At 29.8% G+C, this 18,740-nt stretch overlaps 2 protein-coding genes across 2 annotated transcripts; one reads left to right on the plus strand and one right to left on the minus strand.

The window, feature by feature from the left end:
* Window positions 1–9,054: 9,054 nt before the first annotated feature.
* On the plus strand, window positions 9,055–10,245 carry LOC108805893 (bZIP transcription factor 2). Its single transcript, XM_018577880.2, has one exon. The coding sequence runs from the start codon at window positions 9,514–9,516 to the stop codon at window positions 10,018–10,020; it is 507 nt and encodes a 168-aa protein (XP_018433382.1). The 5' UTR covers window positions 9,055–9,513; the 3' UTR covers window positions 10,021–10,245.
* A 4,910-nt stretch (window positions 10,246–15,155) lies between these two features.
* LOC108808185 (uncharacterized) lies at window positions 15,156–15,755 on the minus strand. The gene has a single exon (XM_018580368.1). It carries the CDS (start codon window positions 15,753–15,755, stop codon window positions 15,156–15,158), a length of 600 nt encoding a protein of 199 aa, XP_018435870.1.
* Between the last annotated feature and the right edge of the window lie 2,985 nt (window positions 15,756–18,740).

The following is an 18,740-nucleotide window of genomic DNA, read 5'->3' on the forward strand; positions in this document are numbered from 1 at the left end:
GTCTCAAACCGGTTATGTTTTCACATATGGAGGCACGACCATTTCATGGAGATCAGTCAAGCAGACTATATCAGCCACATCATCCAATCACTCGGAGATATTGGCGATCCATGAAGCAAGCAGAGAGTGTGTGTCTGGTTGAGACTCATGACACACCATATTCGGACATCATGTGGGATCACGGATGGTAAAGACGAGCCGACCGTTCTTTACGAAGACAATGCGGCCTGCATTGCTCAGCTCAAAGATGGTTACATCAAGGGTGACAAGACTAAGCATGTTCTCCCCAAGTTCTTCTTCACCCACGATCTTCAGAAAGAAGGAGAGGTCAAGGTCCTCTAAGTCAGATCCAGCGAGAACTCAGCCGACCTCTTCACTTAGGCATTACCAACATGCACGTTCAGGAAGCTTATGCAGCAGATTGGTATGCGATCGCTGAGAAGCCTTCAGTGATGTTCACTTCAGAGGAAGTAATGCGGCTGTACTCTTTTTCCTATCCATGGCTTCCCGTTTTTACCACATTGGGTTTTTGGGTTTACCATGGAAAGGTTTTAACGAGGCAGTATTCCAAACGCATTACAAACTCTAAACGGTTATGGCATTACAATCTCGGTTTTTAACGAGATAGCATCTTACACGCATAATGGACATCAAGGAGAAGTGTTATGAATATTGTGTGATGTCTATTATGGAATGTTCTAGATTTACTTGTTCCCTACTCCAAGTTACTTGTTCCCTACTCCAAGTTATTAGACTTTGTCTCCAAGTTATGTAATCCTATATAAGGAACTCATTACTCATGGAATAATAACAATTCATTCACTCTAAGCCATACGGCTCTCTCTCTCTCTCTCTCTCTCTCTCTCTCTCTCTCTCTCTTCTCTCTCTCTCTTCTCTCTCTCTCTCTCTCTCTCTCTCTCTCTCTCTCTCTCTCTCTCTCTCTCTCTCTCTTTTTAGTTTGATCTGTTCTAAGACAAGAACACTAGGATTAGAACATTTACAATGTTTTAAAACCTTACACAAATATTGAACCAGGCAACTTATCGGGTCATCGGATTATTAGGTCGGCTACGAACGAACCACTGGTAAATATATTAACTAATAATTATATAATAATATATATTGATATTAAAAATATAATACATATTTTACGTCTTAAAAATATTTAGAAAACACCTAACTTGAGTTTCTTTATTTTATTTTCGTTTAACATACAAAATATCAAAAATAATTCAAATTATTTAACATTTTTGAAATAATTTAAGAGTTATAACATCTAATAAAAATATCAAGACTTGAAATCCATAATCATTTAAATGTGATATATGAATAGTAAAATTAAACTTTAAATCAAAAAAACAAAAGTTAAATATTAAACTGTAATAATAGATTGTCGATAACAAAAATAAATTAATACCGACCAGGTTACATCAACTAATGTTGGTTTTCTTTATCATCGTTCACTTCATTTTTCAGATGACACAAATCTTCTTCAAAATCTTAAAAAATCACAAATGACATTCGATAGTAGAAAAATATATTAGTAAAATCAGTTGACAAAAAAAGATATTAGTAAACTCTGAAAACCTAATATTTTCAATTTGAATAAAAACATATTTAAATAAAATAATTAAAAATCAAAAAATAAGTAAAAGACTTTTTTTTAATTAGTGGTTCAACCGATTGTTGAATTATAGATTTTCGTGGGTTTTGCGAATTTTAATGTAATTTTAAATAATGAATTTTTCATTAAATCTAAAATGGATTATATTTGGATCACCGATTTTATATGTACCACCACAGATCCGGATCAAATTTCAAAATTCTGCTGATTTACCTTTACATTGTCTCAGTTTTTTTTCTCTGCAAGATAATTTATTTGAATTTATTAAATTTGAACTTTGATGTATATTAAGAGCCGTTCATTGAGAACATGGATTACTCATTGCACGTGGTTTCGTACAGTGCAGATCTACAAAAGAGATTCTATCAAACGTGCAGTGTGGTGCAATTAGGTGACGTGAATTGCCTAGGCCTGGATATTTTAATCTGATTAGAAGATCTAGATTAGAACCGATCTGAAAATATTTGGATAGGCCCTACCTCATATCTGAAGTCCAAATGAGTTTAGTCCGAAAAACTCATTTTTGGGTTTATAAAACAAAATCCAAAACCGATAATTTTTAAAGTTGGACGGGTTCGGAGTTTTCGGTCCTAATTAGTAAATACTATCATTTTTAGTATTTATGCTTTTTCGTGTTTTATAAATATGTAATTCTTTATTTGTTTTATTCCAGAAAAATATGAATATCTAAAAATATATGAATATTTATAGATATATATATGAATAACTACGCATATCTAACAAAAAATCTCATTATCTTTATTTAAAGGAAATAATTTATAAAAAAAATCAATGCAAATTTTTTCTTACAAATATTTTATGTAATATATAAAAAAAAAGCAGTGATAGCATATGTTCATTAAATTTTAAATAGAAAAACTAAAAAGACAAAACTTAAGAGAAAGTAATAATTATTATAAATAATTTTTTTTCTTGAATTAATATTTTTATATGTAATAATGTGAATATAATTTATTACAGCATATGTTAAATAATAATTATATTAATTCATACACTTAAAATTCTATGTTTAAGTTAGATATATATTCAAAGAGGAGCGGATAGTACCTCTTAAATATTTATAATTCTTGTGGTTTTTTTCATTTTTAACGAATATTAATTTTAGTATTTGTATTGCTCCAAAAATGTGTAAATGTCTAATCTTTTTCGATATAATCGAAACCAATAACCAATCAAATCAAATCTAGTGGATAAAAAATTAAAATGCTCAGTCCTAAAGTGGAAAGTCCCAATTTCCAGACCACTGAACAATTCTTCAACCTGCTCATCCAATTTTTTTAGATTTATATATTTATATGATCTGTAAAAACAGGCAAATCAGATCCGGTTACAAATCCACTTTGAACAAATATCTAAATTCAAACTATTACAACTTAGTTTCGCTCGTCCACTAAACCTGACACGTTCTGCTAGCTCATTTTTCGAAATCCTTTGGAAACCGGTTGATGTTCTCACCTTTAACGATGAATCACGGGACAGTGAGGTTCTCCTTATTGCCTTCTGTGTTGTCTCTAGAGTAGTTAGCTCTCGGTGAACTCCACGAAACTTACCAAAGACTTACCAAAGACGAGTAATAGAAGAGAGATCCAAATACTTACCAAAGACGGGTTTGTAGACAACGCCACATAGCGCTCGAAACGCCACTTTAAACAAGCAAGCACTCGCTACTGCTGCCACTGAACCACTAATCCAAAACAATGGGCTGATAAGGAAGCAATACTAAACTGTAATCTTCATGACCTGCAAAGAAGAAAAGACCCGTCTGCGAGGAGTCCTAGCAACCTCGAACAACCAGCACTGGGATGACGGAGACTTAAGACGGGCCCCCAACACGTTCAAGACCCAACTGATCCAACCAAAATCTAGCCGGCGAAGCCAATATCTGGTATAGAGAACATGTACCGGTCTTCTCTGCGCTTCAAGAAACATGTGATGGGGATGTAGGAATACCATAAGTAGGCCTGAAACAAGCTTTAACCGCAAGGTCAAAACACCTGATGATCGATGAATGGGGACAGTTGAGCAAGGGAAGAGCATATACAAGAGTGAGGGGAGCACAGCCATATATGACAGTCCCCTGACTACAAACTGCAGCTATATGCGCCAAACCACAGATGGGAAGCCACTACACTTAACTAAGTTCACTCGCATAACCACTTATGTCGAAAAGATATTTGTAAGCCGCAACTCATGTAGCTAAAGACAAGAAAAGATACGAAAAGGGTTTTATTGATTTCAGACTGAAATGTTATGGAAGGGTGCCTACGTACCCCTTTCGAGGATCAAGCCGAACTTAGTTCAATCAAAAGAGTGGAACAAGATATTGAACTGCATGTACGAATTCACCTAGTATGAGTGCAAGTAATAGAAACAGACATGTCGAAAATAATGCCTAAAGTTTTCAAGTGCAGAGAGTTCTAAGAGTCTAAAAATCGTCTCTTGGCGCTCCTCGTCTTGGTTCCTCTTATATATGCCTCGAAGGTCATCTTCGAGTTTATCTCTTTGCGGAAATCTTTCTTATCCTTTCGATCTTCATGATTATCCTAAAAACTTGACACTTATCTTCTTATCAACAAAACCATCATTGTAATTTGGGCTTATTTTCGTCTAAATCGTAATTGGGCTTTGACCGCGTTTTAGACATTCTCAGACAATTTTTTGACTTAAGCGTTTTTTTACGATTTCTTTTGGAAAAAACCCTTTCGGTACGATGTTGGTTCTGTAGGGTGATGAAAACCAATCCTATGATCGAGATAACAACATTGTTAAGCTAACTGTTATCATTTCATATGATTGATTCGAGATTTTACGAGAAAACAAATCTTTGCTATTTTGTCGTAAAATTTTAATGGTAACTCTAACCGAGACGAAGAAAGAAGCAGTTTGATCAAGTTCGAAGGAGAGAGCTATGAGGGGTGAGACAAGCGGAGGCCGTGCTGCCGCGCTAGCCTGATGGAAAGGAGGAGAGGGCGAGGTGGAGCTGGCATGGTGGCGAGGAAGAGAGGGCGAGGTGGAGCTCACCTGCTGGCGAGGAGGAGAGGGCGAGGTAGAGCTCGCCTACTGGCCAGGAGGAGATGGCGAGGTGGAGCTCGCCAGTAGGAGAGGGAGTGGTCGAGCTCGCCTGCTGGCGAGTAGGAGAGTCGTGGTCGATCTCGCCTGCTGGCGAGTAGGAGATGGTGAGGTCCAGCTCGCCTGCTGACGACTAAGAGATGGAGAGGTCGAACCCGCCTGCTGGCGAGTAGGAGAGTCATGGTTGAGCTCGCCTGCTGGCGAGTAGGAGAGTTGTGGTCGCCCGCTGGCGACCTGGGAGCGTTTTGGTCGCCCGCTGGTGACACGGGAGCTCGTGGTTGCCCGCTGGCGATCTGGGAGCTTTGTGGTTATGACCTGGGAGCTTCGTAGTCGTGACCTGCAAGCTTCATGGTTGCCTGCTGGCGACATGGGAGATTTGTGGTCGCATGCTGGTGACCTGAGAGCTTTCTGGTCGCCTGCTTGCGACTTGGGAGCTTCGTGTTCGTCTGCTGGCGACGTGGGAGCTTCTTTGTCGCATGCTGGTGACATAGGAGTTTTTGTGGTTTTTTTTACGAAAGTTTTTTCTTACACATTTTCTGAAAGTTGATTTACATAAGATTATCTCATAGATTATGCTAAAAAAAATTCAGCCAAAACTTTCCGGATTTTTTTGACGAAAGATTGTTTCATAAAACTCATTTAGCGCAAAAAAAATTCGTAAGGACATTTTTCCGATCTTTCGTGTTTGGGTAGAAATTCTTCTACTCTTTGTCTAGGGTGAAATATACGAATTTTGTTCTTGCATATTTATGCAAACTAGTTTGGCTTATGCCCTATAGTTATTTGACATTTCTATTTCATATTTACTTAAGGCACAATTTCTCAGAAGATTTTAGGCGTTGATTTTACCATCAACGATTTTAATTTCAACACCTATAATTATAGAAGAAATGATAAATCAGCAAAATCATTTCTCAAATAATAATATAAATGATAAAGACCAACCCAAATATAATTCCAGAAATTGATATAACAAAACTATCATCTCAATGAAAAACTATTTATGGAAAATATATTATCTCTCTTATTTAAACAAATCAACTCCATCACCTAGCTTTTTTTCTGATAAGTTTTTAAATTAAATACATTCTTCTACTGTATAGTTAAACATATCCAAATTATTAATAATTCTTCTCTTATATTACTACTAAACTAGGATAAGATCTGCGCCTTGCGCGGGATGAAGTTATTATTTTATTATATTTTAAAAAATGAAACAATAGTTCGGTTTTATTTGGATTAGGGGTGTTCAATCCGGATATCGGGTTTCGGTTCGGTTCGGTTTTGTCGGTATTTCGGTTATTAAAATATAACTACTATTCTAAATCCATATTTATTTCGGTTCGATTTGGTTTATATACCGTCGGTTTTTAGTTTATTCAGTTTTATACCAAAAAACATAATTATTTAGTTTGAGATCATATTAAATATTATACAAATTTTTGAGTCATGTTGTCAAAATATTATTTATTATAAAATATTATATATTTAAATAAAAGAATAAAAAACAAAAAGGCTTATATCATCTAATAAAATAATCAAATCTAGAATTAATATCAAAACTCTAAATTTTGAAGAAAAAAAACAAAACAGAAGCATGAAAGAAATTTTTTTATATTTTTCCATATTTGGTGTTCATCAAATTAATATGTCTTCTATTGAACACAACTCTTTTTGTTTAAAGATAAAAAAAAAATTGTTGAGAATTTCAACTAATTGTTGTCCACAAAATTTATAATCTTAACTTCAATTTAGTTACTGTTAAAATAAGCAAAAAAAAATCAGAAAAAGACTAAGAAAATAAGAAATCTCAATTGCACTAAATTGTTATTTAATTATAAGAACTTCAAGTGATTTACAAATTATAATTATAGTTCAACTCATGTAACAAATACGAATTTCATGAGTCGTTATAAATATACATATATTTACATGTTTCAGTTTAATCGGTTATAAATCAAACCATATTCAAATCATACGGTTTTATAAAATCACATACATTCGGTTTGTATGGTATATACCAAATTAAAACCATATTATATTGTTTAATATCTTTTAATAATATAAAATTCTTTTAAAAAAGAACTAAGATACAAAAATTCTTATCAAATATTTATTATTCATAATAATTAATAATATATATATATGTTAATCATATTAGGTAATTTCGTAGTTTTATTTAAGGAAAGTGCGAGATTGTTTTTTGTACATTATTTATCAATTTGATAGTTAGTTTAATAAAAAGTGTAATATAAGTTAAGATGGACTAACCTACTTTATAAGAATAGTATATTTTATAAATAGTATATTTCATATGGTTATTTATTAAATGATATTTCATAATCATACGGTTCTATGATCATTCATATCGTTTTGTAACAAATTATTTAAATCATTGATAAAAAAAATTTCAATGTGAAAAATTTAATAAGTTTATAATTTATAAATGTTCTTGAAAATTCATTAAATTTTTTGAAATTAATATATTTATGTAATCTTATATGGTATATAGTTTTATATATATATATATTTGTTTTATTATTAAATGATACTTTTACTCATATGGTTTTAAAATCATGTGTATCTTTTTATAATAAAAATGTTAAACCATTGTTCATTAACTTTAACATAATGATTTTAACAGTTTTAGTAATTTATTGTCGTTTTTAAAAATTCAAAATATAACATATATGAAAAAATCTAAATTTTAATTTTATAGCTAATTTATTGTTTAATTTATTTTAATAATATAAAATTAAACAAAAAATTATGGAGGAGATTTAGATTGTTATCAAATCTTTATTATTAGAATCATTAATTGTCATATATATATTACTCATATTTGGAAATTCCGTAACTTTTATTTAAGGAAAGAAAATAAAATATTAATTGTACACTTTAATTAATTTTATAATTAGTTTAATAAAAACTATAATATATAAAAGATATATCATATATTTGGTATTAAATGTTCCTAGTGAGATATAAAAATCGAATTGGACCAACATGTTTTTCAATTTCATTGTAAGACTGACACATATGACTAATTAACTATCTAATTGATTGCCACGTAGGAAAATGTTATTTTCAATTAATACAAACTTAAGGTTACGACTTTTTAAATGTTTCTCTTTTAATATATAGGGGATGTGTTTCCAAAAACCTAATAAATGTGTTTCTAAACAACACAATATTCAATGTTCAAGCCAAACAATATAAAATATTAGGTCTTACATTTTAATAACTTTTATATTTATCTAATTTTCAATGATTTAACTAAAACATTTAATTCATTTCTGAAAAAAATTCAGAAAATAAATATAAAGATTTTCGCCGGTTCAGATACTACTGCAAAATAATTTTATTTATTATAAATCAATTAGTTAATGGATTATTTTATTTGTATTTCATAAATAAAAATTACATTCATGTAAACTTAATAAAGCTTTCTTATTAAATCTTTTTCTTAAATTGTCTTTATTCTTAAATGCATATAGTTATTAATGTGAGATTAGGCTTGGTTTAAGTTGACATCGATAAAGTCTTATACAAAAAATGTTTGATTCAATAAATTGACATAAAATAAGTTTTATAATTTAAAATTTTATCACGCAGTTAATCAATACAATTACATAGATTTTATTAAATATTAATAACAAACAATTTAAAATAATTTAAAAGAAAATAAAGTAATATATAATTTTCATACTTAATAGAAATACAAATAATATAATTATATAGTTTTAAATACACTAAAATTAAAATGTTTAAACTTTACTTATCAAATGAATGTTAAAAGTTATTAATTTTGTAAATTAGATTTTGTTAAAAAAGTATTTGTGTGTTTTTAAGTGTGGATCATATTATAGTTTATTTCACCAAATCTTTCTCCAACGTTAATATTTACGAAATATTTTAAAATATATTATTTCTTAAAATTGGGAGTCATAGTTTTATTTCCTTGTAAATATATATATTAGCACTCTGATTTAATACAATAATAACTTATGGTAACAAATATACTATTCAAGATGTAATTTCAAGAAATTGACTGTTTTCCTGATGATATCTGGTCAAATTTTAACCACTTATTTCTCTACTATATAGCATTAACCACACCGTTAATACACCACACAAAAATCCACACTTACCATTTATATTTCTTTGAAAATACAGTCTTTAAAACAAAAGGAAAGTACACCCACCCACAGATTTGCTTTTAAAATGATTCAACAAATCTCCACCATCCATTATTTGCTTTAAAAATAAAATTTAAATTTAAAAATTAAAAATCAAGTGGATGCTTGAGATTTGGTTTCTATATAATCCATAACAAATCCTTCATCAAAAACCTCTTTCCCCTTCACACATATTTTCTTCCTTATCTCCAAAATCTTATTATTTTGTTATCTGTTTGCTCTATATATTTAGAGATCTCCTCTGTTTCTTTTCGATAACATATTCAAAAATAGTACTATTCCTCCTCTGTTTCTCTGTTATATCATTAAAAACTGAGAATTTGATGATCGGAAACTGATGACTCCCGTTCTCTGCGAAATCTTGCTCTCGGGGCTCACGGTTAAATCTGCTCTCTGCCGTAGAACCCATCTCGTTCAATCTTTCTCCGTCGTCTTCCTTTACTGGTTTTACAACGTTTCATGAATTGCTGAAAACTCCCCAAAATAATCTTTAAATTAATTATTACATCATATATTCACTATTTTCAGACAAATCTAAAACCAACCAAACAAAAAAAATCTGTCCCTTTTTCTTGTTCTTTGTAATTTTATTGTAATAAAATGGCGTCATCAAGCAGCACATACCGGAGCTCGAGCTCTTCCGACGGCGGGAATCCCTCTGACTCCGCCGTCACCGTCGACGAGCGGAAACGTAAGCGAATGTTATCGAACCGAGAATCTGCTCGTAGATCAAGGATGCGCAAACAGAAACACGTCGACGATTTAACGGCTCAGATCAATCAGCTTTCAAGCGACAACCGTCAGATCTTGACGAGCCTCACCGCCACCTCTGAGCTCTACATGAAGATCCAAGCCGAGAACTCCGTCTTGACCGCTCAGATGGCGGAGCTAAGCACCAGACTCGAGTCGTTGAACGAGATCGTCGATCTCGTCACCACGACCAACGGTGGTGTCGATCAGATCGACGGCTGTGGGTTCGATGATCGAACGGCTGGGATTAATTGCGACGGATATTACGATGATATGATGATGAGTGGCGTTAATCATTGGGGTGGTTCGGTTTACTCTAACCAACCAATCATGGCTAATGATATCAATATGTTTTGAATTAAAATTAATTATAAAAACTAGTATTATTGCCCCTTTTTATTTTAATTTAGCTTTTTTGTGATTTTGGGTTGGTGTGGAGATGTAACTAAAGTACATGCATCTTTGATTGTTTGGAAGGATAAATAAACTTATATATGTTGGGGGCATATATATAGGCTGTCCTTTTGTAATGTATTGGTGTGTGCTTTTGGTTTATTTTATAAATTATGAATTTGAATGTTATTATTGATATGATTTTAGTTATCAATTATCATCATTTTGTCTTTTCCTCTGGTCGTACTATACTTATTCTGTTTTTTTTTCTTTGTAACTGGATAGTTATTCTGTTTGACTTAAACTATTGTCAAAATCTACATACCAATAGGAGCTTTCTTCTTATAAAAGAACTTATAATGTGATATTTTTGCAACTAATTGGCTACATAACTAATTTCTGAATAATCCCAAATTCACATTTTGCAGAGTTTTTATTTGATTATTTAGATTAACTTGAACCCTTTTTTCAACCAGATTTTTTTTTGTCTCCAACTATTACAAACTCATATACACTCTGTAAACTAGGTTGGTGGCTCTTCATCCATGTGCACAACAAAAAACGATTGAGTCCTAGTCCTTCGTGCTAGTCCTAGTCCTTCGTGCTAGTCCATCGACTTTCCAATTTTGTGTGCGTGGTACATAAATGATCTCTAGGCTGTGAAAGTATTACCTTTTTTCAACCAGATTAATTTGACTCTAACTTAAGTATTACTAGATTTTTATAATGTTTTTGTTTAAAAGTTTTTATTTAATCAAATAAGAATTGCATTTATAGTTTTTGTATTTCAAGATTATATAATTATATTTAAATTTTTGTACATTATTTATTTTTGTTAATATTTTAAAGTTTAGTTTTGATTTTTCCAAAAAATAATCATTAATTTATATATATTTTCTCATTTAAATATTTAAAATTATAATTTATAATAAATGTTATTCCTACATGTGCATAAGTTTAGATTTCAATTAAAAATTTTGAACAAAGTGAAAACGTTAATTTAAGATATTAATATAATTTTCTTTTAGATCAGTGAAGAGTAATTTTTAATACAAATCTTATAAGTATTTATAATTATTCTGTTAACTAATATGTAGTATAACGCAATATTAAAATTTTAAAATAATATTTTATTTTGTAAAGTGATCTTTAATATGCATTGTGTTGATTTGTAGTATTCTGTTTATCGAATAACATATGTTCATGTAAATATTTATTCGTATTTTTAATATATGCAGTAAAACATTGTATAATATAAATATATGACTATATAATAATTAAGCTTCTAAATAAAATAATTCATTGGTTTAGCGTATCTAATATTTTTTTATTTTTTTTAAATTAAAATTAAAACTGAATAATACATCTTTTAACATGTATCAGACTAGTTAATATTTTATACTAACTGTCTATATAAATGAATTAATGTGTTTGTTAAAATATCTCGTATCTTATTAGTAATAGGGGAAATTTTAATCTACCATAAATTTGATATCACTTTTAATACCTTAATTTGTGATGAAAAAGCTAAACTAATCGTGTTAACTCATTTATAAATATTAATAATCATTTAAATTGTAAAAAATAATCACTAAATTGTAAACTCAAATATTATAGTATTTTGATTAAAAGTTTTTTTACAAAAGATGTAGCTAATTTATAGCATTTCAAGCAATTTCTCTTAATATTAATTTTATCGTTCTTAATAACATATTGTATGATTAAATAAATAACACCCAAAATATAATCGTAAAAATGCGACTATAGTCCGTCCACTATCCTAAATAATATACTCCCTCTATTTTTATTTGTAAGTAGTTTTAGTTAAAAGTGTAAATATTAAGAAAACTTTTATTTTTGAAAAAATAGCATTTAATACATAAATTCAACCAATAGTAAATATGTATGAATTATTTGATTGGTCACACAACATGTAATAAATGTAAAAGGTGCTTTGGATTATGTAAACATCTTAAACAAATATTTTTTTGCTAAAACTACTTACATAACAAAACAGAGGGAGTAAATATTATTTAATTTTAAATATTTTATATCAATTAAGTATGTTTTATCTAATTTTAGTATCTATTTACTGTAGTTAATTATCCTTGATTTAATTTATTCTTTATAAATGAAAGTATATTGTAAAATTTAAGAAGTTTTGTATTTTGTGTCTATAGATACCTTAATTTACTTTTATAATTTACGTATTAATTAATAGATTAAGTCATTTAGTTCTATTTATTATTGATTTAATATTTATAAATTTATAAAATTTTATATATAATATTAAAATTTTTTATTTTATTATAATTTAGAATTAAGTTAATATTTATGTATTTTAATTATCTATAATAATAAAAAATATTTAACCATTTATTTTATAAATTTTCGATATTATTAAAAACTATATATTTATATTTAAAAAATATATAGTAAAATTTTAGTCATTTTATCATAAAAATATTTAAAAAGTTAGTTGAATTAATTGATTTATTAATTAAGCAATTGGATGATATATTTTCTCAAAAAATAATTAGATGATATATTATGATGCATAGTTAATATAAGAGTCAAAATTTAGTAATATCACATAGTAGACCAAAATATGTCTAGGGTGTGCTTCTGTTTTAGTAGTGTTGTTGTACCAGCATTGATCATTTTGAAATCAATAAAATCCTTTTTCTTTCGACTTAGAATTCAAGAAAATCTTCCTTTTTTTTATAACTGAAATCAATAAAATCTTCTTTGGTCAAGTTTATATTTTTGCTGAAATTGTGAAGTGTACACAAAAGGACAGAAACTCAATAAGTTCAATTATTAATTTTGGAAAGGCAATGCCAATATTATTTATTGTACCAACGCATAACATTTATAAAACATGGTATCTTGAAGATATATATTCAGTACATGATATGTGGTCTGGAAAATACTTAACGTCAATTTCTTGTTATTGCTTTTCTAATTTTTTTTTCTAATTTTTTTTTTCTAAATTCTTGTTGAACTTATTTGTATACTTCATACTTGCACTGTTGTGAATTAATAAAGCACTAGGTGGTGACCTGCGCTATGCGCATAATGAGATAATTTTAAAAAATGTTTATTTTATCTAATTGTAAATATGTAAAATTATAATTTGGTTTTACATATATATTTGAAAAGAAGAAAATGCATATGTATTTGGGCTGTGAATTTTAAATTAATGGATATTTTATATAGTGAATAAATGAATACATAAATTATTTATGAGAAATATATTCAGATATAAATTAGATTTTCTTAATAGTAATTAATTCTTAATTTAACATAAATTTTGTGACTAAAATAGGAAAAAGTCATTGAATGTTTGTATAAAAAAATTCCATTTAATCACTTACAAACAAAATTTCCATTTAAGATATCAAATCAATTTACACTTATTATTTTCATTTAAGATATCGAAAAATCAGAAAAACAATACAACTAATATCTATTCCATTAATTTTCCGAATCTTAAATATCGTTAATTGCCATCAATTCGGTCATTAATTCAGATGAACAATACAAAAGTCGAGAACATTTTTTTTGTTCTTGAACAAATTAGTAAGGTTGAAATATATCAATGGCATAATATGTAATAATTCTAGTAAGCTAAGGGTTATTTTAAAATAAGTGTGAGAGTGTTTGTGAGACTGCCACGTAGGAAATTACACTCATGTAAATCATACATTAAGTGAAGGTTATTTATCTTGAGTGCTCTTAGAATAATATATAGGGGATACGTTTAAGTTTTATCTTTTTTTTTGCTTTCTAATTCTATTTATAAATATGAAAAGCTGTTTTTGTGTCTTTACCATTTGAGTCTTAACTTTATCTTGGCGACAAAAGAAAAAAAAACTTTATGTCATTATGACAAAACTCGCAAACACCGCCTATATATAATATGAAAACGAAATTAAAATTATCCCACTATCGGCTGTCTTCTTCTACTCGTATATGTGAACCTACACACTTGTTCAAAATCATTGGCTGTTTCTTCCGATTTGTTTACTTAGAAACAAATAGAATAGAAAAAATGATCTCATGATTCTCATCACTAAGGATAGGCTATTATTTATTGTACATGACATGAGACAATTATTAGGTCTGACTATTATAAATATGTATGTGTGTGAGATTTTTTTTTCTTTCTAAGAAACTATAAATGTGTGGATGACAAAGAAGAAGAAATAAAAGAAACTACGAATGTGTATTGGCGTGTACATGTGAATGCATGTGTACAGTGGTAGATCCAGAACAAAAATTTACCCGGGGTCATATTAGATTTTTTAAAATTCTAAAATCATTTTTAACAATTTTTAAAATGTATATTATATATATATATATATATATATATAATATTTTACTACTAATTTAAAATATAATTTAATTTTTATGTATTATTAAATTTATAAATATAATATTTTAAAATAATCATGTAAAATTGATTTTTATTTAATATAATTTTTCTTTATTATCTTGTTATTCAGAATATGGAATTATCATATTCTAATTAACACTTTTAAAAGAACAAAATAAAAGATATTTTTATTGTAAATTCCTCAATTAAACTTGATTTAGTAGGGGTCACTCATGATGTTGGGTTGGGATCAATATAAAATATTTGATAATAACTAGACTAATTTCCAAATTTTATGGGGTCACCTGACCCCTTCTAACACCCTGCCTCCGCCCCTGCATGTGTATAGGCATTTCATATTTTTCGTCCTAATTAATAATTTTTGTAAAACACTATTATTCTGATTTTTAACCACTTTGAAATATATAGTTCAAACAAGGATAGCCCACACTGTTCTGAGCCTAATTTGCTTTTTATTTAAAATGTGTGGCCCATTTAGTTATTGGCATGACTCTTAATATAATATCGGTCCAATGTAATATAATGGTGTTATCAATGTGTTATAAACGAATCCATCATTTTTTTTTCGCTAAACTGTAAATATCATTAAAAAGGAGAGTTTGCAAAAGCAAAAACAAAGAGTTTGAAACATCTTGGCAAAAAAAAGAAGGAAAAAACAAGATGAATCATGGACATTCTAAAGAGAGGATAACTTTAGCACCTATTGGAACCAGAGAACCATAAGTGATTTGAATAGCTTGTTAGACCTCCGAGCAGAGATTATGTTGCGAACCTCCCTGTCAAGGGCCTTAAAAACATGAGCTGGCGGCAGAGGAATCCCGTTGTGAAGAAGATTATTTCTCTGTTTCCAGACATGGAAAACAACTGCTTGAGAGACGAGCTTCCGTAGCAGAAGGTTCCGCGGAGATTGAGTAGCTTGGATCCAAGATAGTAACTCCGCCCAGTCAGTGATTCTCTGCTGTGGATGACTACATCGACGGAAGACTTGGGACCAGACGTCATTAGCATAGTGACAAGCAACCGGTACCGCAAGACCCCATGACGCCATTCTCGCTCGTGTCGGTAGTCTGTCGTAGTTTGTCACCCACATCGTGAAGGCATGCTTCGGTAATGCGCCTTTGAACCATACGATGTCATGCCAAGTTTGAATCGGTTGTCTAGGATGCAAGACCTCCCAAGTAGCCTGCGAATTAAACACATTCAAAGGCAAATCAGCAGCCTTCCATTCAAAAGTGTCAACAACATCAATTGGTAGTGGAAGTGTTAGAGTAGTTAAGTAAGAGTGCAGCTCCACTTCCATCGTTTTCAAAAAAAAGAAAAAGAAAAAACGAATCCATCCTAATCAATTTCTAGGTTTGGAATTGATCGATAATTGTGATCTTTTTTGTTTTTTTAGTCATGTTTCTCTTCGGTTATGCAAACTTTTCATTGTTATATATATACACTATTCTCTACCATTCTCTTTGAGATAATGCTTATCAATCATCAATTAGAGGAACTAGATTATGACATGCTCTTAAAAGGACAAGTATATTTTTTTCAGAAATTTAATTTTTGTATTTGTGTCTTTTAATTATATTTATGTTTTTTTCTGTGTATATCAATAGAACATGATGTTTTAATAGAATAGATAGATACACGAAAAAAAATCATTTCATTTTCTGTTAAACTGTAAATATCATATTAATAATTTTAATATGGAAAGAAATTACAGAACTAAGACTTCAATTTGCACCACCCCAACAAAAAGTAAAATAAAAACAAGGGAAAAACAGCCTAAAAATCAACACGAATGAATTACTAAACAACCTGAGAGGAATACATGCGCAAGTCACTCGCCACTTTATTCGGAAATAGAGGTCTTTATTTGGGCAATGGAATGCATGAGGAATTTACGGTAGTTTTCGGTACGTTTGCAACAGATTGTTTTCAGTTGGTGAAGATGGCTTCGAAACCAAAAGAATGGCCAGCAGTTGCAAATTATTTGGAAGACATTAATTTCGTGAAGAGAAATTTCAATAGTTCAGAGCTCACTCATATTCCAAAGAAGAAAAACAAGAGGGCAGATAGTCTAGCACGTAGTGCAAGAAACCAATCATCCTTTGTCGTCCACATGGATTTAGAGCTACCGATTTGGTTTATAAAATCTACATGAGTCTATTGTTGTTGCTGACAAAAAAAACAACCTGAGAGAAATCTTTTTAAGGTTGTATCACTTCTCTCTCTCTCTCTCTCTCTCTCCTCTCTCTCTCTCTCTCTCTCTCTCTCTCTCTCTCTCCTCTCTCTCTCTCTCTCTCTCTCTCTCATCTCTCTCTCTCTCTCTCTCTCTCTCTCTCCTCTCTCTCTAAAGCACAAAACTCTCCTTTCTTGTCACTCTCCTACAATAGCTTCACTCTCTCCCAAACCCAATTCCAAATCATGTAAGTTTCATTTTAAATGATTTATTAGATTAAGAATATTGTAGGCGGTTGGTTTTAGTAATTTGGAAATTAGTTTTAATGATTTGTAGGTAGATTTAGGACTGAATATAGTTTAAGTATTTTGTTGTTTGTGTTAGGTTTTGCTAGTTTAGGAATAATATTTTGTGTTTACCAAAAAAATTAAAAATATTTTAATGAAAATATGATTTTAAATTTTAAATTAATTAATTTTAATTAAATATATATTGTTCAAATATTTTGCCACAGGAAATACATTTCTACAAATTTTTTAATATATAAAAGCGGTTTTCATTTTTTATAGAAACACTTTTTATAAAAACTTGTAACCGGTGTTTTTATTAATGTTTTACAAATTTTCAAAAAAATAGATTCACTCTCCTACAATAGCTTCACTCTCTCCCAAACCATTCCAAATCATGTAAGTTTTCATTTTAAATGATTTATTAGATTAAGAATATTGTAGGCGGTTGGTTTTAGTAATTTGGAAATTAGTTTTAATGATTTGTAGGTAGATTTAGGACTGAATATAGTTTAAGTATTTTGTTGTTTGTGTTAGGTTTGCTAGTTTTAGGAATAATATTTGTGTTTACCAAAAAAAATTAAAAATATTTTAATGAAAATATGATTTAAATTTTAAATTAATTAATTTTAATTAAATATATATATGTTTCAAATATTTTGCCACAGGAAATAACATTTCTACAAATTTTTAATATATAAAAGCGGTTTTCATTTTTTATAGAAACACTTTTTATAAAAACTTGTAACGGTGTTTTTATTAATGTTTTACAAATTTTCAAAAAAAGTCTCACGTTTTAAAATTATATATAAAATTTATAGAGTGATTTGGGTGAAAATCCTACAAGAAGTAACAAATTAAAGAAAATACCTATGACATAAAAATTGTGGGGATTAAAAATAAGAATATTTGCACTCCTTACACACCAAACCTTACATATTTGCACTCCATACACTAAACCCCCACAATTTTCTTCCCTCATCACTACCATTCTCCCCCCTCCACCCCCCCCCCCTCTATGGTATCAGCATTGTTTTAGGGTATTCAGCCAATTCACTCTAAAAACAATCCAGTATAGTCGGAAAGACAAAATTGCCGGTAATAAGAAAGTGATTTTCACTATGACCGGTAATAATACGTTTGTTTTATGTGCAACTGGTAATAATAGGTTAGAAGCAAAAGAAATATAAATGTAATTGAGGAAATATGACAGGTTCAAAAACACAAGATCAAATCGGACGATTACGTGCCGGCGAGATGTTTTTTTTTTGAACAACCGTGCCGGCGAGATGCTTAGCAGTGGTGTGTCGTGGCTATTCACCATAATCGATAACAAAATCAGAGCCATCAATTTGTTTTTTTTCTACGTTTTGAATGATCAAAATCGTGTGTTTAGTGATAGATTTATGTAATTGAAACATAAATAATCCGAAATCGCATAAAAATTTGATGATATAGGAGAAAATTGAAGCCGGCGGCCATGAAAAACAGCTTGAGCTGTCGAAAACCCTAAAACAATTGGGGGAAGAAGATGAGTTATTTACAATTATGCCACTCATTAAAGAAAAAAAATAAAATCAGTCTTACGCGGTACTCGAACCTGGGAAACGAGGAAACTAGTTTGAGAGTACTAACTTAAACCACTAGACAACTGTAACTTATTCAAATATAGCTTGCAAACTTTATAATATAACCCTTTATATCCGAAAATAGTATTAAGGAAGTATAGCAACATGTTAGATTGACTTTAGAAATAGTTTGGTGGTTTGTATTTAGCCAGGCAACAGAAACACAGGTTAGGTTAAAATAAAATATATGTTGCTCA

This window comes from Raphanus sativus, chromosome 6 (genome assembly GCF_000801105.2).
Source record: "Raphanus sativus cultivar WK10039 chromosome 6, ASM80110v3, whole genome shotgun sequence".
NCBI classification, from domain to species: domain Eukaryota; kingdom Viridiplantae; phylum Streptophyta; class Magnoliopsida; order Brassicales; family Brassicaceae; genus Raphanus; species Raphanus sativus.

What these genes read in the sequence shown, in the direction of transcription:
- LOC108805893 (XM_018577880.2), top strand. Translation starts at nt 9,514, where the DNA reads ATGGCGTCATCAAGCAGCACATACCGGAGCTCGAGCTCTTCCGACGGC.
- LOC108808185 (XM_018580368.1), bottom strand. Translation starts at nt 15,755, where the DNA reads ATGGAAGTGGAGCTGCACTCTTACTTAACTACTCTAACACTTCCACTA.